Source organism: Thrips palmi, unplaced genomic scaffold (assembly GCF_012932325.1).
Source record: "Thrips palmi isolate BJ-2018 unplaced genomic scaffold, TpBJ-2018v1 HiC_scaffold_18, whole genome shotgun sequence".
Lineage (NCBI taxonomy): Eukaryota > Metazoa > Arthropoda > Insecta > Thysanoptera > Thripidae > Thrips > Thrips palmi.
The window spans coordinates 10308110-10326492 of record NW_023144627.1 but is presented as its reverse complement, the minus strand read 5'-3'; the positions used below and the strand labels follow the sequence as shown (position 1 = coordinate 10326492).

The 18383-nt window shown below is 55.6% G+C and overlaps 3 protein-coding genes across 4 annotated transcripts in view; 2 read left to right on the top strand and 1 right to left on the bottom strand.

Annotated features, from left to right (window-relative positions):
* LOC117645041 overlaps window positions 1–4666 on the top strand; it is a 30278-nt gene extending 25612 nt beyond the window's left edge. The window contains exons 6-10 of the mRNA XM_034384929.1: window positions 116–343; window positions 656–904; window positions 1348–1468; window positions 1640–1819; window positions 1921–4666. Coding sequence (XP_034240820.1) covers window positions 116–343; window positions 656–904; window positions 1348–1468; window positions 1640–1819; window positions 1921–3439 — 2297 coding nt within the window. The 3' untranslated portion in view covers window positions 3440–4666. The remainder of the gene's footprint in view (window positions 1–115; window positions 344–655; window positions 905–1347; window positions 1469–1639; window positions 1820–1920) is intronic.
* Window positions 4663–7245, bottom strand: LOC117645042 (mitochondrial import inner membrane translocase subunit TIM50-C-like). Of its 2 annotated transcripts, none has more exons than XM_034384931.1 (9): window positions 7190–7245; window positions 6580–6795; window positions 6368–6480; window positions 6164–6283; window positions 5971–6078; window positions 5761–5892; window positions 5543–5666; window positions 5349–5452; window positions 4663–5257 (listed from the first exon to the last, which is right to left on the bottom strand). In XM_034384931.1, exons 2-9 carry the CDS (start codon window positions 6617–6619, stop codon window positions 5168–5170), a joined length of 831 nt encoding a protein of 276 aa, XP_034240822.1. In that variant the 5' UTR covers window positions 6620–6795; window positions 7190–7245; the 3' UTR covers window positions 4663–5167. The 2 variants fall into 2 exon arrangements, with proteins under 2 accessions (XP_034240822.1, XP_034240821.1); XM_034384930.1 differs by having other exon boundaries at window positions 7012–7208.
* A 1235-nt stretch (window positions 7246–8480) lies between these two features.
* LOC117644337 (serine/arginine repetitive matrix protein 2-like) overlaps window positions 8481–18383 on the top strand; it is a 28465-nt gene continuing 18562 nt past the window's right edge. The window contains 1 exon segment of the mRNA XM_034383698.1: window positions 8481–8747. The gene's annotated coding sequence lies outside the window, so the exon portion shown is untranslated.

The following is an 18383-nucleotide window of genomic DNA, read 5'->3' as shown; positions in this document are numbered from 1 at the left end:
CAGAATTTTCCGAATTTTTTTTCAACAGTGGGCTGACTTTAATTGTATTCCATTGCGCTGTTTTGTTCCTGTCTTCCAACGCGATTTTTACTCTTTCCACCCTTTTCCGCGGCAGGCCTGGACCCCGCCGGGCCGCTGTTCGAGTCGCAGGACCCCCGCGCGCGCCTGGACGCCACGGACGCCAACTTCGTGGACGTGATCCACAGCAACGGCGAGAACCTCATCCTGGGCGGGCTGGGCACGCGGCAGCCCCTCGGCCACGTCGACTTCTACCCCAACGGCGGACGCATGCAGAAGGGCTGCGCAAACCTGTTCGTCGGCGCCGTGTCCGACATCCTGTGGTGTGAGTGGAGTGGACCAACTTCACAGTGTGCGCTAGTTGACACACTAGAAAAAAAATTATACACAATTATTTTTAAGAAGTTGTTGAAAATCCCATTAAAAGAAAATTGAAAATTGGGAGGTATAAGTTGCTTCATTCTTTGGGTACACTGACTGCAGACTGTTTCTGAGAGTCGTTTCCGTCGCTGTGTCTCTCTCGCACCTACACAGGACGCCCCATGAGAGAGGCAGAGCGACGAAAACGACTCTCGGAATCAGTCCACAGAATGAATGGACATAAACTCGCCGCCGCCGGCACTGCATTGCCTTGCAGCCGCGTCGGAGAACGAGGCCCGCAGCCTGTGCAACCACCGGCGCGCCTACAAGTTCTTCACGGACTCGGTGTCGCCGCGCTGCCACTTCCCCGCCGCGGCCTGCGACTCGTACGAGAGCTTCCTGCAGGGCCGCTGCTTCCCCTGCGACCCCGCCAGCCGGCCCTGCGGCAACATGGGCTACTACGCGGACCGCGCCCTGGCCCGCGGCGCGCTCTACCTCGTCACCCGCGACGAGGAGCCCTTCTGCGGTCAGTAGCCGCCGAACCCAACACACACACAGTGGGCCAGAAGACCGGTGGAGGCGGCCGAAATTCCAGACGCCTTTTGAGCTCCAGAGTCGCTAAATGGGACTCGAACCGAACGTTTGACCCCACCAATGAATTGCTCTCCGAACGAGGAGTCCATTGGTGGGGTCACACGTTCGGTTGGAGTCCTGTTTAGCGACTCTTGAGCTCAAAACGCGTCCGGAGTTTTGGCCACCGCCGGTCTAGGTGGTCCTTCAGGGAGGGCAAAAGTGGCTTAGCCCACTTCAGTGCAAAGAACACCTTTTTGTCCATCTTCCGGATGTGGGATGGGCAAAAAAAACTCTTTGCTGCCTCCCCCTTGTCTTCGCACCTGAGCCCAGCTGCATCTAACCTGATCCAACCCAACCCCAGGTGATTCTAATATCTACTTCTGTGCACCTCCACAGCCCACCAGTACCACGTCCGCGTGGAGAGCTCCCCCAGCGTGCTGCCCGTGGTGAGCTACGGCAAGATCCAGATCACGCTCGTCGGCGACTCGGACTTCAACGAGACCTTTACGCTCACGACGTACGTGCATTCACTATAAATGTGGAGTGCCCACAAACTGGGCGCCCTTAAAAGTGGGGCGGGCGACAAAGGCGCCCAGTTTGTGGGCACTCTATATTTGTAGTGTAGGGCTGACCGCTGTTGCGAGCTGCGCTTCACCAAGTTTCCAAAACTGACCCTCTCCGGTTGCAGGAAGGACGACGAGCAGCTGCAGGTGGGCGGGTCGCTGTCGCGCATCGTGGTGCCGCACCCCGTGATGCAGGAGCCTCGCGGCGTGCAGCTGCTCTACACGGCCTACTCGGGCTGGATCAGCTCGGGGCTGGCGCGCTGGTCCGTGGACAAGGTCACCCTCAGCGACAGCTTCGGCAAAAGGTACGCGTGGATTCCCATAGCCTTTTCCTCTGGGGACTTTGGGGACTAGGACTCTAGATAGGGTAAGTGACTCATTGTCGGTGTACTGCTCTCCCCCGCAGCTCCTCGGTGTGCAAGAAGGACCTGGTGCTGGAGTCGGGCGTGCCCGTGCTGCTGCCGCTGTTCGCCGGCGAGTGCAACCCGCCGCGCGACACTACCAGCGCGCAGCTGCAGCAGGCGGGCGGGCCGCTGGGCGGGCCGTCGTCCGAGACCAACGAGGTGTCGTCGCCGGCCGCGCAGCCCTCGCCGCCCGACCACCCCGGCTTCAACCTGACGGCGTTGCTGGCGCAGCGCAACTCGAGCCTGTTCGTGCCCACGCAGGTGGTGCACGTCGGCGACGAAGGCCTCAACGGCACGGGCACGGCCGAGGAGGACGCGCTGCTGGACCTGCTGGAGGCGACGGGCCCCGCGTGGCAGCCGCTGCTCGACGACCTCCCGGAGACCACCAACAACGGCCTGGACAACTCGCGCAACCGCGACGACGCGCGCGCCTTCGACGACCAGGTGCAGGTGGGCGTGACGACGCTGCAGCCCCTGGTGAACGGCACGGACCGCGACGACGCCACCGAGCCGTCCGCCGACGAGACGCCGCCGCCGCCCGTCGTCGTGGACTCGGCCCCCGCGGCGTCCTCGGCGTCCGCGGCGTCCGCGACCAAGCCGGAGATCTCGGAGCCCGTGCTCGTGCGGACGGCCACCGCGCCGCCCGGCGAGGCGGTCGGAGACAGGCGCAGTTTCCAGCAGGCGGAGTCCGCCCCGGCCAAGCCGGAGATCACCGAGCCCGTGCTCAAGCCGACCACGTCGACCAGCACCACGACCAGCACGTCCGCGCCGACCAACGCCACGACGCCGGCCCCGGAGGACGCCGACGCGGTGCAGACGACGGCGCCGCCGTCCACCTCGTCGGGCACGGGGCGCGACTTGCAGGACAAGACGACGACGCCCGAGTGGACGCCCGCCGTGGAGCTGAACCCGCCGCCCCTGGGCGGCACGCACATCTGGCAGCACTGGCCGCCGTCCAAGCCCGTGGCCGCCGCCGTGCCCTCCGTGGCCGCGGACAAGGAGAGCCGCCGCGCCGCCAACAACAGCCGGGCCTTCTCCTTCTTCGACGGCGACGCGTCGCACCCGCCGCCGCCGCCCCCCGCGCCCACGGCGGGCAACTGGAGCGAGCGCTCCATCACGGTGCAGCTGCTGCCGCAGCGGCTGGTGGCGCTGCTGGAGCAGGCCGAGCGGTACGCGCGCCTGGCCTTCATGCCCTTCGCCGCCGTCAACAGCTTCTTCAGCGGCCGCGACCTGGACGCGGCGGGCCCCACGGCGGCGTCCTCGGCCGGGACTCGCGGCGACAAGGGCAGCCCGTCCGCCGCCCAGAGGCGCGCCAAGCATGTCCCTGCCGCCAGCGCCTCCAGCGCCGCCAGCGCCGCCCCCGGGGCAGCCACCCCCAGCCCCGCGCCCTCCACCGGTGAACCCACCCCCTACCTCGTGCCCCTGTCCTACAGCAGGAACGACCCCCGCCCCCAGCAGCACACGGCCAAGTACATCCCCCTCACCAAGCCCAAGCGAGCGGGCGCGGCCAGCCAGACTTAGGTACAAATTGAGACTGAAAGATCATTCGTGACAAAACTGTCAAGCTAAGGGGCCTTTTTGTCTTTATGGTGAAGCAGATCTCTTTGGCCTCATGGTTCCTGAGACGAACACTAGAGCAGCCATTCCATGTATGGATGACAATTCTCATCTCTTCCAGATTTAGTATAATACTTTACTGGGCTCTGCTGAACGTTATTCGTGGCGTAAAGAGTGCCGGAAGAACTTGAAACACTCACGAAGCAGTCAAAGGACGTCAAAATGACGTCAAAATAATGCTTTTTTTGTCGAAATTTTGACTAAAAGTTGTCATAATGACATCAAAATGACGTCACTGTGAGCGTTTCGTGTTCTTTGGGTGAGATGGTGTTTTCAAAAGATAAAAGGAGGCGTGTTAGCTACTTTGGACTAGATAGTCAATTTAAAAGCGCGTACTAGGCATCTGTGATTTAATAAATACAGAACTGAGAGTTGGTTTATGTATAATTCAGTATTTAACAAGGGTTGTTTTGTTTCTCTTTGTACATTTTTGTATATGTCTGTTTATAAACAATTTGAGTCCTGTACAGTTAATTGTAGGTAAGGTTGTTAGTGCAAATGCATTTTGATGCATATGTTTGTTCAAATTTTTGGTTTCTCTGGGAGGAACATTTTAAAAGAACGAACAAGGGGATCATTATTTATATTTTATTTGCCTGATTTGAGGGTGCTCTATGTTCTATTGCTCCATTTGTTGCTTTGAAGGTCTATGTAGGATGTGGATTGCATCTCTTATCCCACCCTGTGCAAAACTAACAAGTTGATTAAGAATAGAATCCAATTTTAGATGAGAGAGGAACATAGCCGTCTTTTACAGAAATGTAATAAACCTTCAAAGTAAATGGATTGTTAGCTGTTTTAAATTTGTACATAGTATTTACTGCTCCAAGTATTTATTGATTTGATTTGACTTTGGCATTTAGCTGTTAATTTAATAAAATAGTTAAACATTCAAAAAGAACAGACAAGAAAATTTCAAGACTGTAGTTTGATGCATTCAAAATTTCCACTTTGCAGCTTTGCATTCAAGAACTGATGGCAGTGCGTCAGCAGAAGCAGCCGTGTGTTTTCTGGTCTGATCTTATTTTTCCCTGTGTTGTAGAAAGGAATCATACTTCATAAAGAAATTCCATGCTTGTTTTCTTTTTGTAATGGACAGAGGGACTGAAATAAATTCTAGAAAAAAATTAATGAATTGAATCTTCTTTATTTTAATGAATGGTAAATTTTCCAAACTTAACATCTCTTGAAACACCCTACACTGTAGTCAATATACTGCTAGTTTATACACTAACCCACATTGAAACTTAAAACATCATTTCACAATATTTTTGGTACTGTGGTTTAACAATATAGTGTGGAATTTCACTAGCTGCCAAATCTGAAAAAGGCTGTGATTCTTGACTAAGCATTAGCATGAAAATTGGAAAGCATTGATGCCTATGACGCCAATCTATCAACATTTTGATCAATTATGCCTCACTCTATAACACTTATTTTATGAACACACAAAGGAGGAATATTTCTTGTTTGGTTCAAATCATAAAAAGTGAATATGAAAAGGGATCCTTATCACTATCATGATGTTACTTGAGACTAGGTATGTAAATGCTGATTGAGGAATTATGACATGACATGATTGAGGAAAGTTCTGGGATGAAACCTTTTGTTAATTCGTTTGCATGCTAACCTTCAAGTCTTCTTTAAGAAACTTGGTCTCCACCGTTGAGCAAGACCTTGTTGGCCATCTTTCCGTTCCTTCTCAGTTTGCTCTAGATTTTCCTGCGAGCATAAATAATTATGGATAGAACTTTGCGAGGTAGAAAAGTTGAAAAAGATAAAGACCATGCAGACACACAAAGAAAACACTCACCAAAACTCTACGCTGATTATCTCGGAAAGCTTGCAAAGGATCCTCAAACTGCTGGTAATAGTCTAAAACATCTCTAACATCCTCTACTTTGTTTGTTGCCAACACTGAAAACAAGAAAAAGGTTGAATTGAAGGATTTGAAGATTAGGCTGAAAAAAAAAGTGCCATAAAACAAAATGATGGAACCGTTCTTACTTTTCAAAAATGCAGCAAGGTCAATAAGTGTTCTATCACTGTCATTTCCATTCCAGCGAGGGATGAGCAAGGTATTGCGAGGGTGCATCTTGACAGATGAAGAATTCCAATCCACCACTATTACCTGCAGATGGACAGAGGAAAATTGAAAATTAATAACAGATTTATAAATGCGACTGAATCGTCAAAATTTCGACTGAGAAATAATTTAACAATACCTTGCTTAAGTCTCTGTTTAAATGATCTAAGGATTTAACATGATGGCCGTCGACAAAATTAGTGGCATCTCTCACAAGACGGTACATGATATAACCATTAGGATCTAATGCATCCAAGATAGGAAATACAGTCTGAAATTAAACAAAGAAAACTAGAGACAGGTGAACAAACATATTACCAACACAAACAGAATATTTGAACGTATGTACCATTCCAGATTCAGCTGTATAGACCACCACTTCAAAAAGAGGAGGTGCCACTTGCTCTAAGAAATAATCTACACCTGGGCGTTTCTTAAACCTCCAACCAGTTTGGTACTGCACAAAAGACACAGTAAGGATGATTAGAAGCAGAAAGAATTTAACTCAAATGCAGCTTTGAAAAAACAAGGCATTTTCTTACAGTCCAATCTGGATGAACTAGCATATCAGTAAATTCAAGCACTAAGGTGTATGGAGGTTGAATGTACGGATAGGTCAAAGGGTCAGGAAGAAGCTTCTGACGGGAGGGCTCTCCAAATAACTGAAACATTTAAAAGGCAGTATAAGATATTGAAAATCAAGATTGGGAATTTTACTTGTCAATTCAATTAGATGCTAAAGTCACCTTCTTAACATAGTCAAGCTCCTTAAATATTCTGTAAATGTGTTGTTGAGGAAAAGGCAAGTCTGAAAACTCATCTTTTATAGGATTTCCCTCAGCATCTGTCGGAGTTGCCCCTACAAAAAGAAAAAAAAAAGTTAAAAAAGTTGAGATTGTATACAGACATGCATCCAATGGTATCCAATCAATTAACAGAGGAAATGGTACACACGTACCAAAACTGAATATCATGTAGCCAAAAGAGATTGTAATCATTCCACCACACGCAATCAAGCCCCGCTTGGTATTGCGCCAGTTCTGCTCCCTGTGCTTTTTGGCTTCTTCTTCATCTTTTTTCTGCTCTTCTTCTAGCTGTTTTAATATGGAACTCTTTTTCTGGTCATCCTCCAGCTGTTTCAAAATTGAAGTTCTGTCTCCAGAGGTCTCTGTGGCTGAAACATGAGGGACACACATGAGACTGCAGGCTCCAAGTTTCACGAAATGTGAGGTCGACATGTGGATTTAACAGTTAATAATGAAAGAACATAAATTAAAGAGAAGAAAAAGGCTCATGACACTGTGAAAGGAATCAGTGTACCTGCGATAAAATTGGCAATGTTTATCGGCGAAATCCTAACCTCAGACACAACAACATGTTCATTTCTTACCATAATATCTTGTGTTAAAACGGTAAGGCGCTGCGGAACAATTCCTTGTAAAGCTTGACTGGAGTGAATAATTCCTTCTCACAACATTGCGACTAACTTTAACGCTGTTAGTAAGGTTTCTTACTAATAATCTTGACGAAATTCCTACTTTCCATGAAACCGTAGCCATCTTTCTTACCTTGCTACTTCGATGTATCGTTATCGTTTGTTTTCCGTCTGCTTGTCTCGAAACGAGTTTCGTTGTTAAGGTTGGTAGCAGTTGGTATTGCCAACGCGGTAGAGCCAACGTGCAGACAACTTCATGTCATCTAATTTCTTCAGAACAAACCACCAAACTAGAGACATCAATCAAATACCATACCCTCTCGAGCCATCAGTATGCGTTCGATTCTTGAAGGCCTGTATATCAGCGTTTTCAAGACCGAGCAAAACGTGTGCACGTTTTTGTGGAATGTTGCTCCTGAGTGGTCGTTCCCTGTTCCGTTTCCCTGATTCAATCATTCCACAAGAAACTTAGCGGCACGAAGCAGCAAGCGCAGCAAGATGCTCATGTGTTGCTATGATACCTACTTGGAATCGAAAATTCAATTTTGGCTTGTTCCTCAACAGTTACTTATTTTCCAAAAATTATTTTAAGTTGCTATGGTTTCTTTGGCCTCTGTGAAGTCCAGACAGTACAAATATCATACTCATACTTACTCATACTCAATAAAATATACATTTAATCTGTGCGAAGGGGTGTCGTTGCGTCCAGGAAGCGGCTTTGACTTCTGATTGGATGTCACATTCGGCAGTTCTGTCGTTCGTTGAGCCCGTGTCTGGCACTTCCCTCTGCTGAAGGCAGGGCAAGCAAGGAGGCCCCGTCACGACTGCAAACCGGCAAAAACCTAAAATAACCACTCTCCGCGCCACTTCCATGAGCCCCGGGCCTCTGTACCGGGTCGGGCTGGAGCCGCGCATGGTGTGGAGGAGTACGCCCCACTCGCGACGCGTGCGCGAGTGCATGTAGGCATGAAATAAAAGGGGGAGGGGGCACCTCGACACGACGTCACGTTGCCGTCCAGTGCGCAAAGAGCGCGCGCAATGCCAGGCCAGCAGGACCCCCGAGGAGGTCTCCACCGCTCCTCCACTCCATGCGCACCGCGGCGGCGGAGCATGCGCAGCTGCGTTCGAAAGTTGCCGCCCTCTCCCGTCTCTCTCCCACTCACAGCGGCCCCGACCTCCGGGACCTCCGGGCTGCCTCAGAATGAGTACTCGACTGAATCCCGCCTCAGTTCTCCGAAACCACCGTTGTTTTCACAGAGTGGGTGAACGCTTATTTGTCTAGGGTCAACAAAAGTCTGTTTTCTCTTTCCAGCACCATTTAGAGACGGCGAGAAGTTGAGCGGGTCCGTGTTGAGTTGGCAACGCCGCGCGCGTGAGGCTGCTTTTGCAGAAGGCGGCGAGTCAGTGTTGTGCTGTGCGGCTTAGCGAAGGCGGTGCCCCTCAGAAGTGATGATGGCGTTCGGGAGTGCGCTTGTCTGCTGCGCGTTGTGTTTTGGTTCTTAGATTCGTAATGGAAATAATAGTGTTGCTACAATGAATCACGTCTGGCATGGATTTAGGACGAAAATTAAGTCTGTGAAGAAGAGTGATTGTGTTGTGTGCATTGTGGAGGTGTCCTTCACCAAGAACTCGACGCCCTAACCTGTGGATTACTAAACCTGGTGTCTTCCCTCATTTTATTCTCCTGAAAAGTAAGTGTCCTAGTCGAGACGGGCTACTTTTTATAGATAGTTGGTTTTTTCACGGTTCCTGGTTGCTGATGGTGTCCAGACTAAGAGCTGTCCCAATTGATGGAACACTTTATTTACTCTTTGAAGTTCCCTATGTTCTTAGCGTCTCGCCCATTTTCTGACAGGGCAGCCTTTTTGTATTTGCTATTACATTTTTAAAGTAAGAGTTAATTTTCCGATCATTATAGTTTTTATTCTAATTCACTTCACAAATTCGTATGAATGTAAAGGCCTTTAAGGCACTAGGTGTGCTTAAATGTGGCTAGGAAGCTTTTTCCTGTTCTTCTTGCCAGTTCACTCTAAGTTAGCACTCTTGTGCCAAGTAGTTAACCCTCTCACCTGCCTCTTATCAGCTTCCTTGTTTACTTTGCGGAGTTGACTTGAAGGGACAGTATTGCAGATAAGAAAGACTTCAGGCCTGCGTTACAGATTTAGTTATTTGGTTTGGGAGCAAAATTTCACTTCTGCTGGAACAATACTGGGTACTAGTCCATCTCAGTCCCTAAACGGTACTAACTTGATTAATGGCAATGCCCATCAAAGCTGGTGCCAGTCGAAAGACTCACTGAAAATGCCAGTGCTTGACACCATCAACTACTGTCATTGTCAACGCAGACTAGGCAACTTTTTTTGGCCCAGCCCTTGCTGCGAAGGAGTAGTGTGTGTTTCCCTGATGAATGGGCTGGCCAATGACTCTGCCTCAAAGTAACTCAGTCATAGAAAGGGGGCAGGGCAACAGCCTCATGGCTTGCCAACCGATGCTGGGAGCTGGGAGCCAGGAAACAGCATTGAGGTTCCTTGTGCAGGGGAGACATTTACTTTCCTCAGAGTAATTTAAACATGGTTTGAAAATGGTGCTTTAATTCTGTTTTAAAATGATTTTTAAATCCTGCAAAATAATGTGATGATACTCCTCGCTGTCATATGGTCGTCGGGTGGGGTGGGAGGTGGGGGCGGGGAGTTGTATGCGTCGCATTATTCTGAAGGGAGACACAGTGTACGTCCGGAGTGTTGCCCGAAATACTCGTCTGGGTCTGGGGCCCTGCCTGCCTGCCCGCCTGGCCGCGCGGCCGCGGCCTGCCTGCCTCTGGCCTGCCTCGGCGATGGGTGTGGCAGTGCGGCGTCCCTATTGTTTTCGCCACGGTGCTGCCCCCGCCGCACCTCGTGCCTTCGGCGTCGTGGTCTCGGACGCCATCGCCGTGGCGGCGCCTTGGCCGCGGCGGCCGCGGACACGGTGCAAGATGACGGATGGCGTCGCGGGGCGTCGCGTCTCAGAGGTCCCCGTCGACGACACCGCCCCACAGTGGGCAAGAAGACCGGCGGAGGCGGCTGAAACTCTAGACGCGTTTTGAGCTCCAGAGTCGCTAAACAGGACTCGAACCGAACGTGTGACCGTGACCCCAGCAATGGATTCCTCGTTCGAAGAGCAATCCATTGGTGGGGTCACACGTTCGATTCGAGTCCTGTTAAGCGACTGTGGAGCTCAAAAGGCGTCTAGAATTTTGGCCGCTTTCACCCGTTTTCTGGCCCGCGCCCCCGTCGTCGGGGACGTGTGACCGCCCCGAGGCGCTCCCACTTCCAGGCCGCGCCGGCGCTCCCTCGACAAGGCCGTTACCACCGCGGCGCTCGACTCCACTCTGACAGACTTTGTGACTCGCAGAGCAAGCTGAAATTAGATTTGTCAAGTGCATAGTGGTCGTTTACTGCGACCCCGACGACGGGGGCTAGCCTGCCGCCCTGCAGACTGATTCCGAGAGTCGTTTTCGTCGCTCTGTCTCTCTCGCACCTACATGGGACGCCACAGGAGTGCGAGAGAGACGGAGCGACTCCCTGAATCAGTGTGCTGCAGGAAGGGATGAGTGTTTGGCTATTTCAAACGGCGGCGTCCTGGTCCTGACGGCCTGGCGGCGTCTGAGCGTGGCGGCGCGTGGCGCGACTTAGCGGCGGGGACCCGACCGGTGTCTCGCGGACTCGCGGCGCGGCTGGCTATCTCCCTATCTGACAGCTCACGCGGGTGTGGCGGCGGCGACGACACAAGGGCAACGGACCGATGCCGAACATCGGCGTCGTCGCTCTGTCTGTCTCTGTCGCACTCATGGGACGTTGCGGTAGTAGAGACACTGGTGAAACAAAGGCATAAAAATTATGCCCTTTAAGGGCGTAAACGATTTACGCCCTTAAAGGGCATAAATCGTTAATGCCTTTGGGAAGGGCATTAAAATTTTGCTTGAAATTCCTATACCATTTATGCCCTTCCCAAGGGCATAAAACGATTTATGCCCTTGCAAGGGCGTAAAAGAGTATTTATGCCCTAAAGGGCGTAATTTTTATGCCTTTGTTTTACCAGTGGAGACAGAGCGTCGCACAGTGGGCCAGAAGACCGGCGTAGCGGCCAAAATTCGAGACGCGTTTTGAGCTACAGAGTCGCTAAATGGGACTCGAACCGAACGTGTGACCCCACCGATGGATTCAAGCGACTCTGGAGCTCAAAACGCATCTAGGGTTTTGGCCGCCTCCACGGGTCTTCTGGCCCACTGTGCGCTGGCCGGCCGGCGCGGCGCCCGGGGACTTCCCTGACTGTGGCGGGCCGACCGCGGATCGGCGAACTCGGCCGCGGCGTTGGCCGCCTGTGTGTGTGTGTGCGTGCGTGCGTGCGTGTGTGTGAGAGAGGGAGGGGGAAGGGGGCAGTGACAGCTGGGCTGGTCGCCTCCAGTTTCCTGTCGCGGGGCCTTTTAGCACCGCGGTCGTCGGGACCGTCGCGGCGTCCCAGCAGGGCGGGATGGGCTGAACACGGGCGAGACCGCGACACGGCTGGCTTTTTCGCCGCTCTGTCTCTCTCGCACCCGTAGGGGACTCCCCATGAGTGCGAGCGAGACAGAGCGACGCCTCGGAGTGAGTCTGCAGCCGCGCGCCGTGGGGGTCCTCTCCGTCCTCCTCGCCGACGTCTCCGCCGTCTCGCCCCCGACATTGTTCATCCCGCGGTTTGGTGACCCCTGCCGGCTGTCGCCCTGTCTCTCCGTCTCTCTCGCACTCACGGCCCCACGCCCCGTCCGCGCGGGGGTGCGAGAGAGACGGAAGCGCGGTGTGCTGCTGCGGGCTGTCGAGCGGAGCGACTCAGTAGAGCGGTTTCTCACTGTGTCTCCTTTGCACCCTTACGGAGAGCCCCGTGAGTGCGACAGAGACAGAGCGACTCTGCGCTGGGCTGTCCCCGGCTGTCCCCGGCGTGGACGTGGAGGAGCCCCTTTCGGACGCCGGGCCGCGGCGGGCCTTGCCGTGCCGCGCTGCAGGGTCTTTTAGGGCCCAAGCGAAAGTGTTCGCCGGGGGACCGGGAACTCGGGGAACGAAACAAAGGTGTCGCTTGGGCGTATCGGCGACGCCAGAGCCCCGCCAGCCCCGCCTCGGCCGTCGCGTGCCGTGGACCATGCAGCATGCAAAGTAAAGCCATGCAAGCTGCGGCGGACGACGACCTCCATCCTCCAACTCGCGTGTCTTTGAAAATTTTGAATTCCTCAAAATAAACGTAACCACCTTCAACTTAACCGCCGAAAGCTGTTTTGAACCAAGTTTTCGTGAGCTATCCGCTTCAAAAATGCAAAGATGTTTCGGTTTCGAGAGCACCGGCCTCTCTCTCGTGTCGCTGCGAATGCGCCCAGCAGACTGATTCTGATGACGTCGCTCTGTCTCTCTCGCACTCATAGGCATCCGCTATAGGTGCGCGGAAGACAGCGATGTAAAGCGATGTAAAGACCCTCGGATTCAGAGCGCATTAGCACCGCGTAGCACCTTGGCCTTCGCCAACGGCAGTCCTTCTCCCTCCTCCGGGCCTGTGCCGTGCCTGCCTGCGGGCCTCTGCACTGTGGGAAAAAATCACAGTAAATCCTGTAGTGATTAGTACAGCGGTCACTGTAGTTCAGAGTACAGGATTTGTACTTTTTTAACAGGATCTACTGTACTTTCTACGGGATTTACTGTACCACGGGAGTGGAGTACGGAATATCCTGTACCAGGTACAGTAGATACTGTAGCCAGGCACGGTATATCCTGTGTTCTGAACTACAGTAAATCCCGGCAAAAAAAATTAACGGGATTCACTGTGTTTTTTTTCGCACAGTGTGCCGGCCCCGGCCACGCCGACGCGCTTCTTTGGCGTTCTTTAGCCTGCTTTGGCCGCGCAGTCACAACCGCATTGCTCTCGAGGCGTTGTCTAATTCCGTCCCGGCCCCGCGGTGCCCCGCGGTGCCCCGCCGTGCCCCTCTGCCTCGCCCTGCCTTGCTCTGCCGCGGCGTGGCGCGGCGCGGCGCGGCGAGGCGTGCCCAGGCGTGCCTAGACGGCGGCGTAGCCGTATGGCGTCGGCCGGGGCGCATCCCTCCGTCACCGCGAGGGCCGTTCGAAAAGACAGCTGCCGCGCTGCCGCCGCGCGGTACTCGAACCCGCGGCCGTGCCGGCCGGGCCGCTGGCTATGGCGCTGGCCAGCTGACGCCGCAGCGGACTGCGCTTGGCTCATTCAATCCGAGTGCAGCGCGCCGCACTGCAGCAAGGCGGCTCCACCACGGCGTGGGTTTGTGGGCTGCTGGCGGCCTGCTGCAGGCGCGCCCGTTCGTTCAACAGGCGCAGCGCTTTCGTCGCTCTGTCTCTCTCGCACTCGTGGGGCGTCCAAGGGGTGCGAGAGAGGCGCAGTGACCGGCGCTGCAGCACGTTGGAGGCGATCATGGGCTGCAGCTCGGTCACGGTGCACACCGTAAAGCGGCGGTCTGTCTTGCCATCTTGGGGGGCCTTCGCCTTGCAGCAGACTGATTCCGAGAGTCGCCCTCGTCGCTCTGTCTCTCTCGCACTCATGGGGCGTCCCCTGCAGGTGCGAGAGAGACAGAGCGACGAGGGCGTCTCTCGGAATCAGTCTGCTGCGTGCATGCGGCCAGCTGGCCGGCTCGGGGCGCGACTTCAGTGCAAGGCCCCCGGCCGGGCCTGGGTTCGATTCCCCGCGAAGGGAGTCCCTTTTTCTTTTCTTTCTGTCCGTGTGCGGACGACGCCGCCAACAGCCGACAGCGTGCCTGGTTGGTTCTGCTGCACACGGGGCGGGGCGGGGCGAGGTCCGCAAGCGACGAAGCGGCCTTGCTGCCATTCAGCCTACGCCTCCACGTGTGTGTGTGTGTGTGTGTGTGTCCGTGTGTGTGTGTGTGTGTGTGTCCGTGTGTGCGCGCGTGTGTGTGTGTGTGTGTGTATGTGTATGTGTGTGTAGTGGCGGAGTGCGTTTGCATGTGCCCGCTGGTGCCCGTATGACGGCGTCCCCGGCGGCGTGCTGCGCTGCGCTTACGTCCACGTCGCGATCTTGGGGCGTAGCGCGCCGCGTAACGCTCGCTGACGTTTCTCAAACTTGTGCAACCAATTTGTCGTATTTAGCCGGCCGCCTGGCCACGAGGTAATTGGGCGCCAACGGCGCGTCTCTCTCTCTCTCTCTCTCTCTCTCTCTCTCTCTCTCTCTCTCTCTCTCTCTCTCTCTCTCTCTCTCTCTCTCTCTCTCTCTCTCGCACGACGAGAAGTGGATTGAGAATGGCCCTCCTTGTTTCTACAAGCGCGTCGTCTTGGGCAGATTCGACCGAGAGGTGAAAAATCGCGAGGGCCTTGCCTTTTTCTTTGGAGAATCGATGGAACATGCTCACGGGATTTATCTGCTTGACGTGGGGAGCGTTGGCGACAACCTTCCTCCCCCCCCCCTTTCCCTTCTGGAAAAGTGGAAAGGGTAAAGGGGGGGGGGCAAGTCTGGGGGGTGAGTGTAAATGGCATTGAACCACACACACGAGGTGAGAGTCAAGTCTGGGACACAAAGCGGAGAGGGGGATTTCACAATGTGAGCCAAGCGGCGCCGCCTCTGTTTGGGCGTGGGTGACAGGCCCCCGCCCCGCCCTGCCCCGCCCCGCCCCGCCCCCCCCCCCCGCCCCGCCCCGCCCCGCCCCGCCCCGCCCTGCCCCGCCCCGCCCCGCCCCGCCTCACCGCTGGACTGGGCCGCTGGTGACCCGAAATCGCCTGGGCGCAGGATGAGGAGCCCGGCGATAAATAAGAGTCGACTTGATTTGTTTCGTCGTCGTCGCCGTCTCCGCGGCCTGGACCGATGACTGTCTGGATTAATCCTTAAGGATTTGCTTTTCTCTGCTGGAGTTTTCAAAGACTTCTGTCAACGAAAAAATAATCTTTGTCTAAAATTTAAAAACAAATCTAAATTAATTTAAGAATTTATTTCGGCAAGTGTTAGTTAATGTTGCAGACTTTTTTTGGTAAAGATGTAAAGATATTTACGTATTGGCCTGAGCACTGCCACAGCAGTGTCAGAATAGATAATAATCGACGTTTTGAGCATGTTGCCTTTTTTATTTTTCACCACAGCATTGATCGGACAGGATTTTTGTGCGAAAGGACACGCGCCTGTGGCGACTTCCGTCTCGGCGCTTCGCGGCGCTTCCCCCTTGGCTTTGCAGCGCTTTGCAGCGCTTTGCAGCCGTTGCCCCGTTACACACACGCGCCGCCCCGAACGGCCGAACGGCCCCAACGCGAGCGACATTTGGCACGCCCGGCCCGGCCACAGTGGGCCGGCGGAGGCGGCCAAAACTCTAGACGCGTTTTGAGCTCCAGAGTCGCTAAATGGGACTCGAACCGAACGTGTGACCCCACCAATGGATTGCTCTCCGAACGAGGAATCCATTGATGGGGTCACACGTTCGGTTTGAGTCCTGTTTAGCGACTCTGGAGCTCAAAACGCGTCTAGAGTTTTGGCCGCCTCCACCGGTCTTCTGGCCCACTGTGCCGGCCCGGCGAGTGCCGTAATTTTTCTCGCGGCCTGCTTGCCACTGCCGCGGGGTTTGTTGGGTATTTTAAAACGCGTTTTAAAGCGGGTCTCGGCGTTTCGGGGTTGCTGTGCTGCGCGTCGCGCCGCGGGGTGGGCTGGGGTGCCCGGAAGACAGCGCACCTCATTCTCGCCGCCAAGTGCCAAACACGCTTTTAAGATCAAATTCATGTTGTTTTCGTGTAGGCGTGCGTGCGTGTGTGTGTTTTTGTGTTTTTTTTGTCAGCCTTTTTTTGCGTGTTTTTTAATCAATTAGTGCCGCCTCGCCGTGGCGACGCCCCCTGACACGGTGTCACTCGACGGCGGGGAAGGCCAGCGCGCTGCGGCGTGGGCCCGACCCGGATGACTATCGGCGAGCGGCGCCGACGCCGGGATTCGAACCCGGGGCCCGCGGGGCCATGGGCCATCGCGCGCGGCGCGCGGCCGGAGGTGCGGCGCGGCGGAGGCAGCATTATGATTTTGTTTATGTCGAAACAATAAACCGACTGGCGGAGGCGGCGGCCTGGCGCACCGCGCCGCACCGCGCCGCACCGCGCCGCAGCACAGGAAGCCTCGCCGGCCCATCCGCCCATCCACGCTCGCTGCAGCTAAGCCGCGCGATTTCAGGGGGAGGCGAGGGGGGAGGCGTTATTTTGGTCGGGCCTGCCTGCGCCACTGCCTGCCTGCCGGCCTGCCACTGGGCCCACGCCGGCCAGCCTGGGCAGCCTGGGCAGGGTTGGCGCGCAGCGGCCGGCAGCGGCGTAGCTCGCGCACCGCGGCGTGGCGGTGGTTCTGTCTCGCTCGCACTCGCGGGTGCGAGGGAGTCAGATCGGCGTAGCGCTGCACAGTGGGCCAGAAGACCGGTGAGGCGGCCCAAACTCTAGACGCGTTTTGAGCTCCAGCGTCGCTAAACAGGTCTCGAACCGAACATGTGGCCCCACCAATGGATTCCTCGTTCGGAGAGCAATCCATTGGTGGGGTCACACGTTCGGTTCGAGTCCTCTTTACCGACTCTGGAGCTCAAAACGCGTCTAGAGTTTTGGCCGCCTCCCCGGTCTTCTGGCCCACTGTGCGCTGTGCGCGGAATCAGTTTGCTGGCTGGCGGGCCGGCCGGGGTGGGCGAGGATCATTTATGCAGAGTGGTTGGCCGCCCTGGGCCGAGCTTTGGCGGAGCGTGCCGCGGTTCGGCCCCCGCCTGCCCCCGCCTGCCCCCAGGGGCGTAGCCACGCGTCCAGGCGTTGCGCCGGCCTCGCGGACCGGGCCCCGCTGCTACGCCACTGCTACCGCACTGTAGCGATTGTAATTGGCATGCCTCAAGCCTCGGCAGGCGCCGCTGGCGCCGTCGGCGGCCTCGAGCACCTCGCCGTCGACGCGCTGCACCGGCTTCTCCGGCACCGCGCCGACGGCCAGCCGCGGTTACGTCACTCTGTCTCTCTCGCCCCTACAGGGGACGCCCCCACGAGTGCGAGGGAGACAGAGCGACGACTCTCGGAATGAGTCTGCAGGCGCCGGGTATTTTGGCAGCGGCTGACGATGGTCGTCGAAAAGAGTAGGCGGAACCACGAGGACGCACCGCGCAGCGCCGACGACGACGGCAGGCCGACGGCGAGCTAGACCGCCACGGCCAACTATTCCAAGCACGACATGGTGGCGGCCAGGCAGGCAGGCAGGCAGTGTGGTGCCTCCTAGCAGCATCACCCGCCAGGGGCGCACTTGTCAGCGCTCTCTGTCTGTCACAGAGTCGCAGCCAAAGTATTCAACAGAGACCGGCCGTTAGTTAATTGCTCGGAAAATGTAGTCGGGCGGGGATCGGCGGCGGAGTGGTTCGCGTTGCGTTCCCGCCGCGTGCCCCCCCCCCCCTCCCGGGGGGTTCGCTGGCCGCTGTGTTGCATCTCAGCGTGTTTACCCAAGATGCAGCTCGGCTCTGTCTGATTTGGGGGCGGTCTGGCCTGCACCGACGCTGCACACCGATTCCGAGCGTCGTTTTCGTCGCTCTGTCTCTCTCGCACTCACGGGGCGTCGGGTAAAGGTGCGAGAGAGACAGAGAGACGAAAACGACGCTCGGAATCCGTCTGCTTCGCATGCAGTTGTCTCGGCACAAGTCACACACCGCCTACACTGCAACAGTGCAGCGTGGCGCGGCGACAAACTCGCCGCAAACTAAACAAGATGAATCAACAGCCCGCGACTCGGAACGGAACGGCGCTTTCGTCGCCCTGTCTCTCTCGCACCTGCACGGGGCGCCCCATGAGTGCGAGTGAGACGGAGAAAGATGCAAGATCGCCGTTCGGAATCATCGGCTCGCTACCCGTTGGAGAATGCGAGTGCTGGGGTGAATGCGCGTATGTGTCTGTCTGTCCGTCCGTCTGTCCGTCCGTCTGTCTGTCCGCCTGTCTGTCTGTCTGTCTGTCTGTCTGTCTGTCTGTCTGTCTGTCTGTCTGTCTGTCTGTCTGTCTGCCTGTCTGTCTGTCTGTCTGTCTGTCTGTCCGTCCACCTGTCTGTCTGTCTGTCTGTCTGTGGACGCGTGCCTTTATCACGCGGACTCCATCGTCATGGCGTCGAAGGGCGTGCGCACGCGGCGCGCCCCGACTTGCCGCGTCCGAAATAAAAAGTTATTTTGAGTGCGGAGTACGCGCGCGTACACGTTCTTCATAAGACTGTTGCTGTCCTTGTCGCTCGCACGGCGAGGATGGGCCACTGGCCCCACTGGGCACCATTGTTGAAAGGGCTGCCAACCTCAGCGTGCATACGAGGCAATATTTTTGCTTTCCTGTCGAGAAGTC

What these genes read in the sequence shown, in the direction of transcription:
- LOC117645042 (XM_034384930.1), bottom strand. Translation starts at nt 7,180, where the DNA reads ATGGCTACGGTTTCATGGAAAGTAGGAATTTCGTCAAGATTATTAGTA. An exon ending in TTTTAACACAAGATATTATG is followed by an intron (nt 6,796 to 7,011) that starts GTAAGAAATGAA and finishes CTCATGTTTCAG; the next exon opens with CCACAGAGACCTCTGGAGAC. An exon ending in ATACAGCTGAATCTGGAATG is followed by an intron (nt 5,893 to 5,970) that starts GTACATACGTTC and finishes GTTTAATTTCAG; the next exon opens with ACTGTATTTCCTATCTTGGA.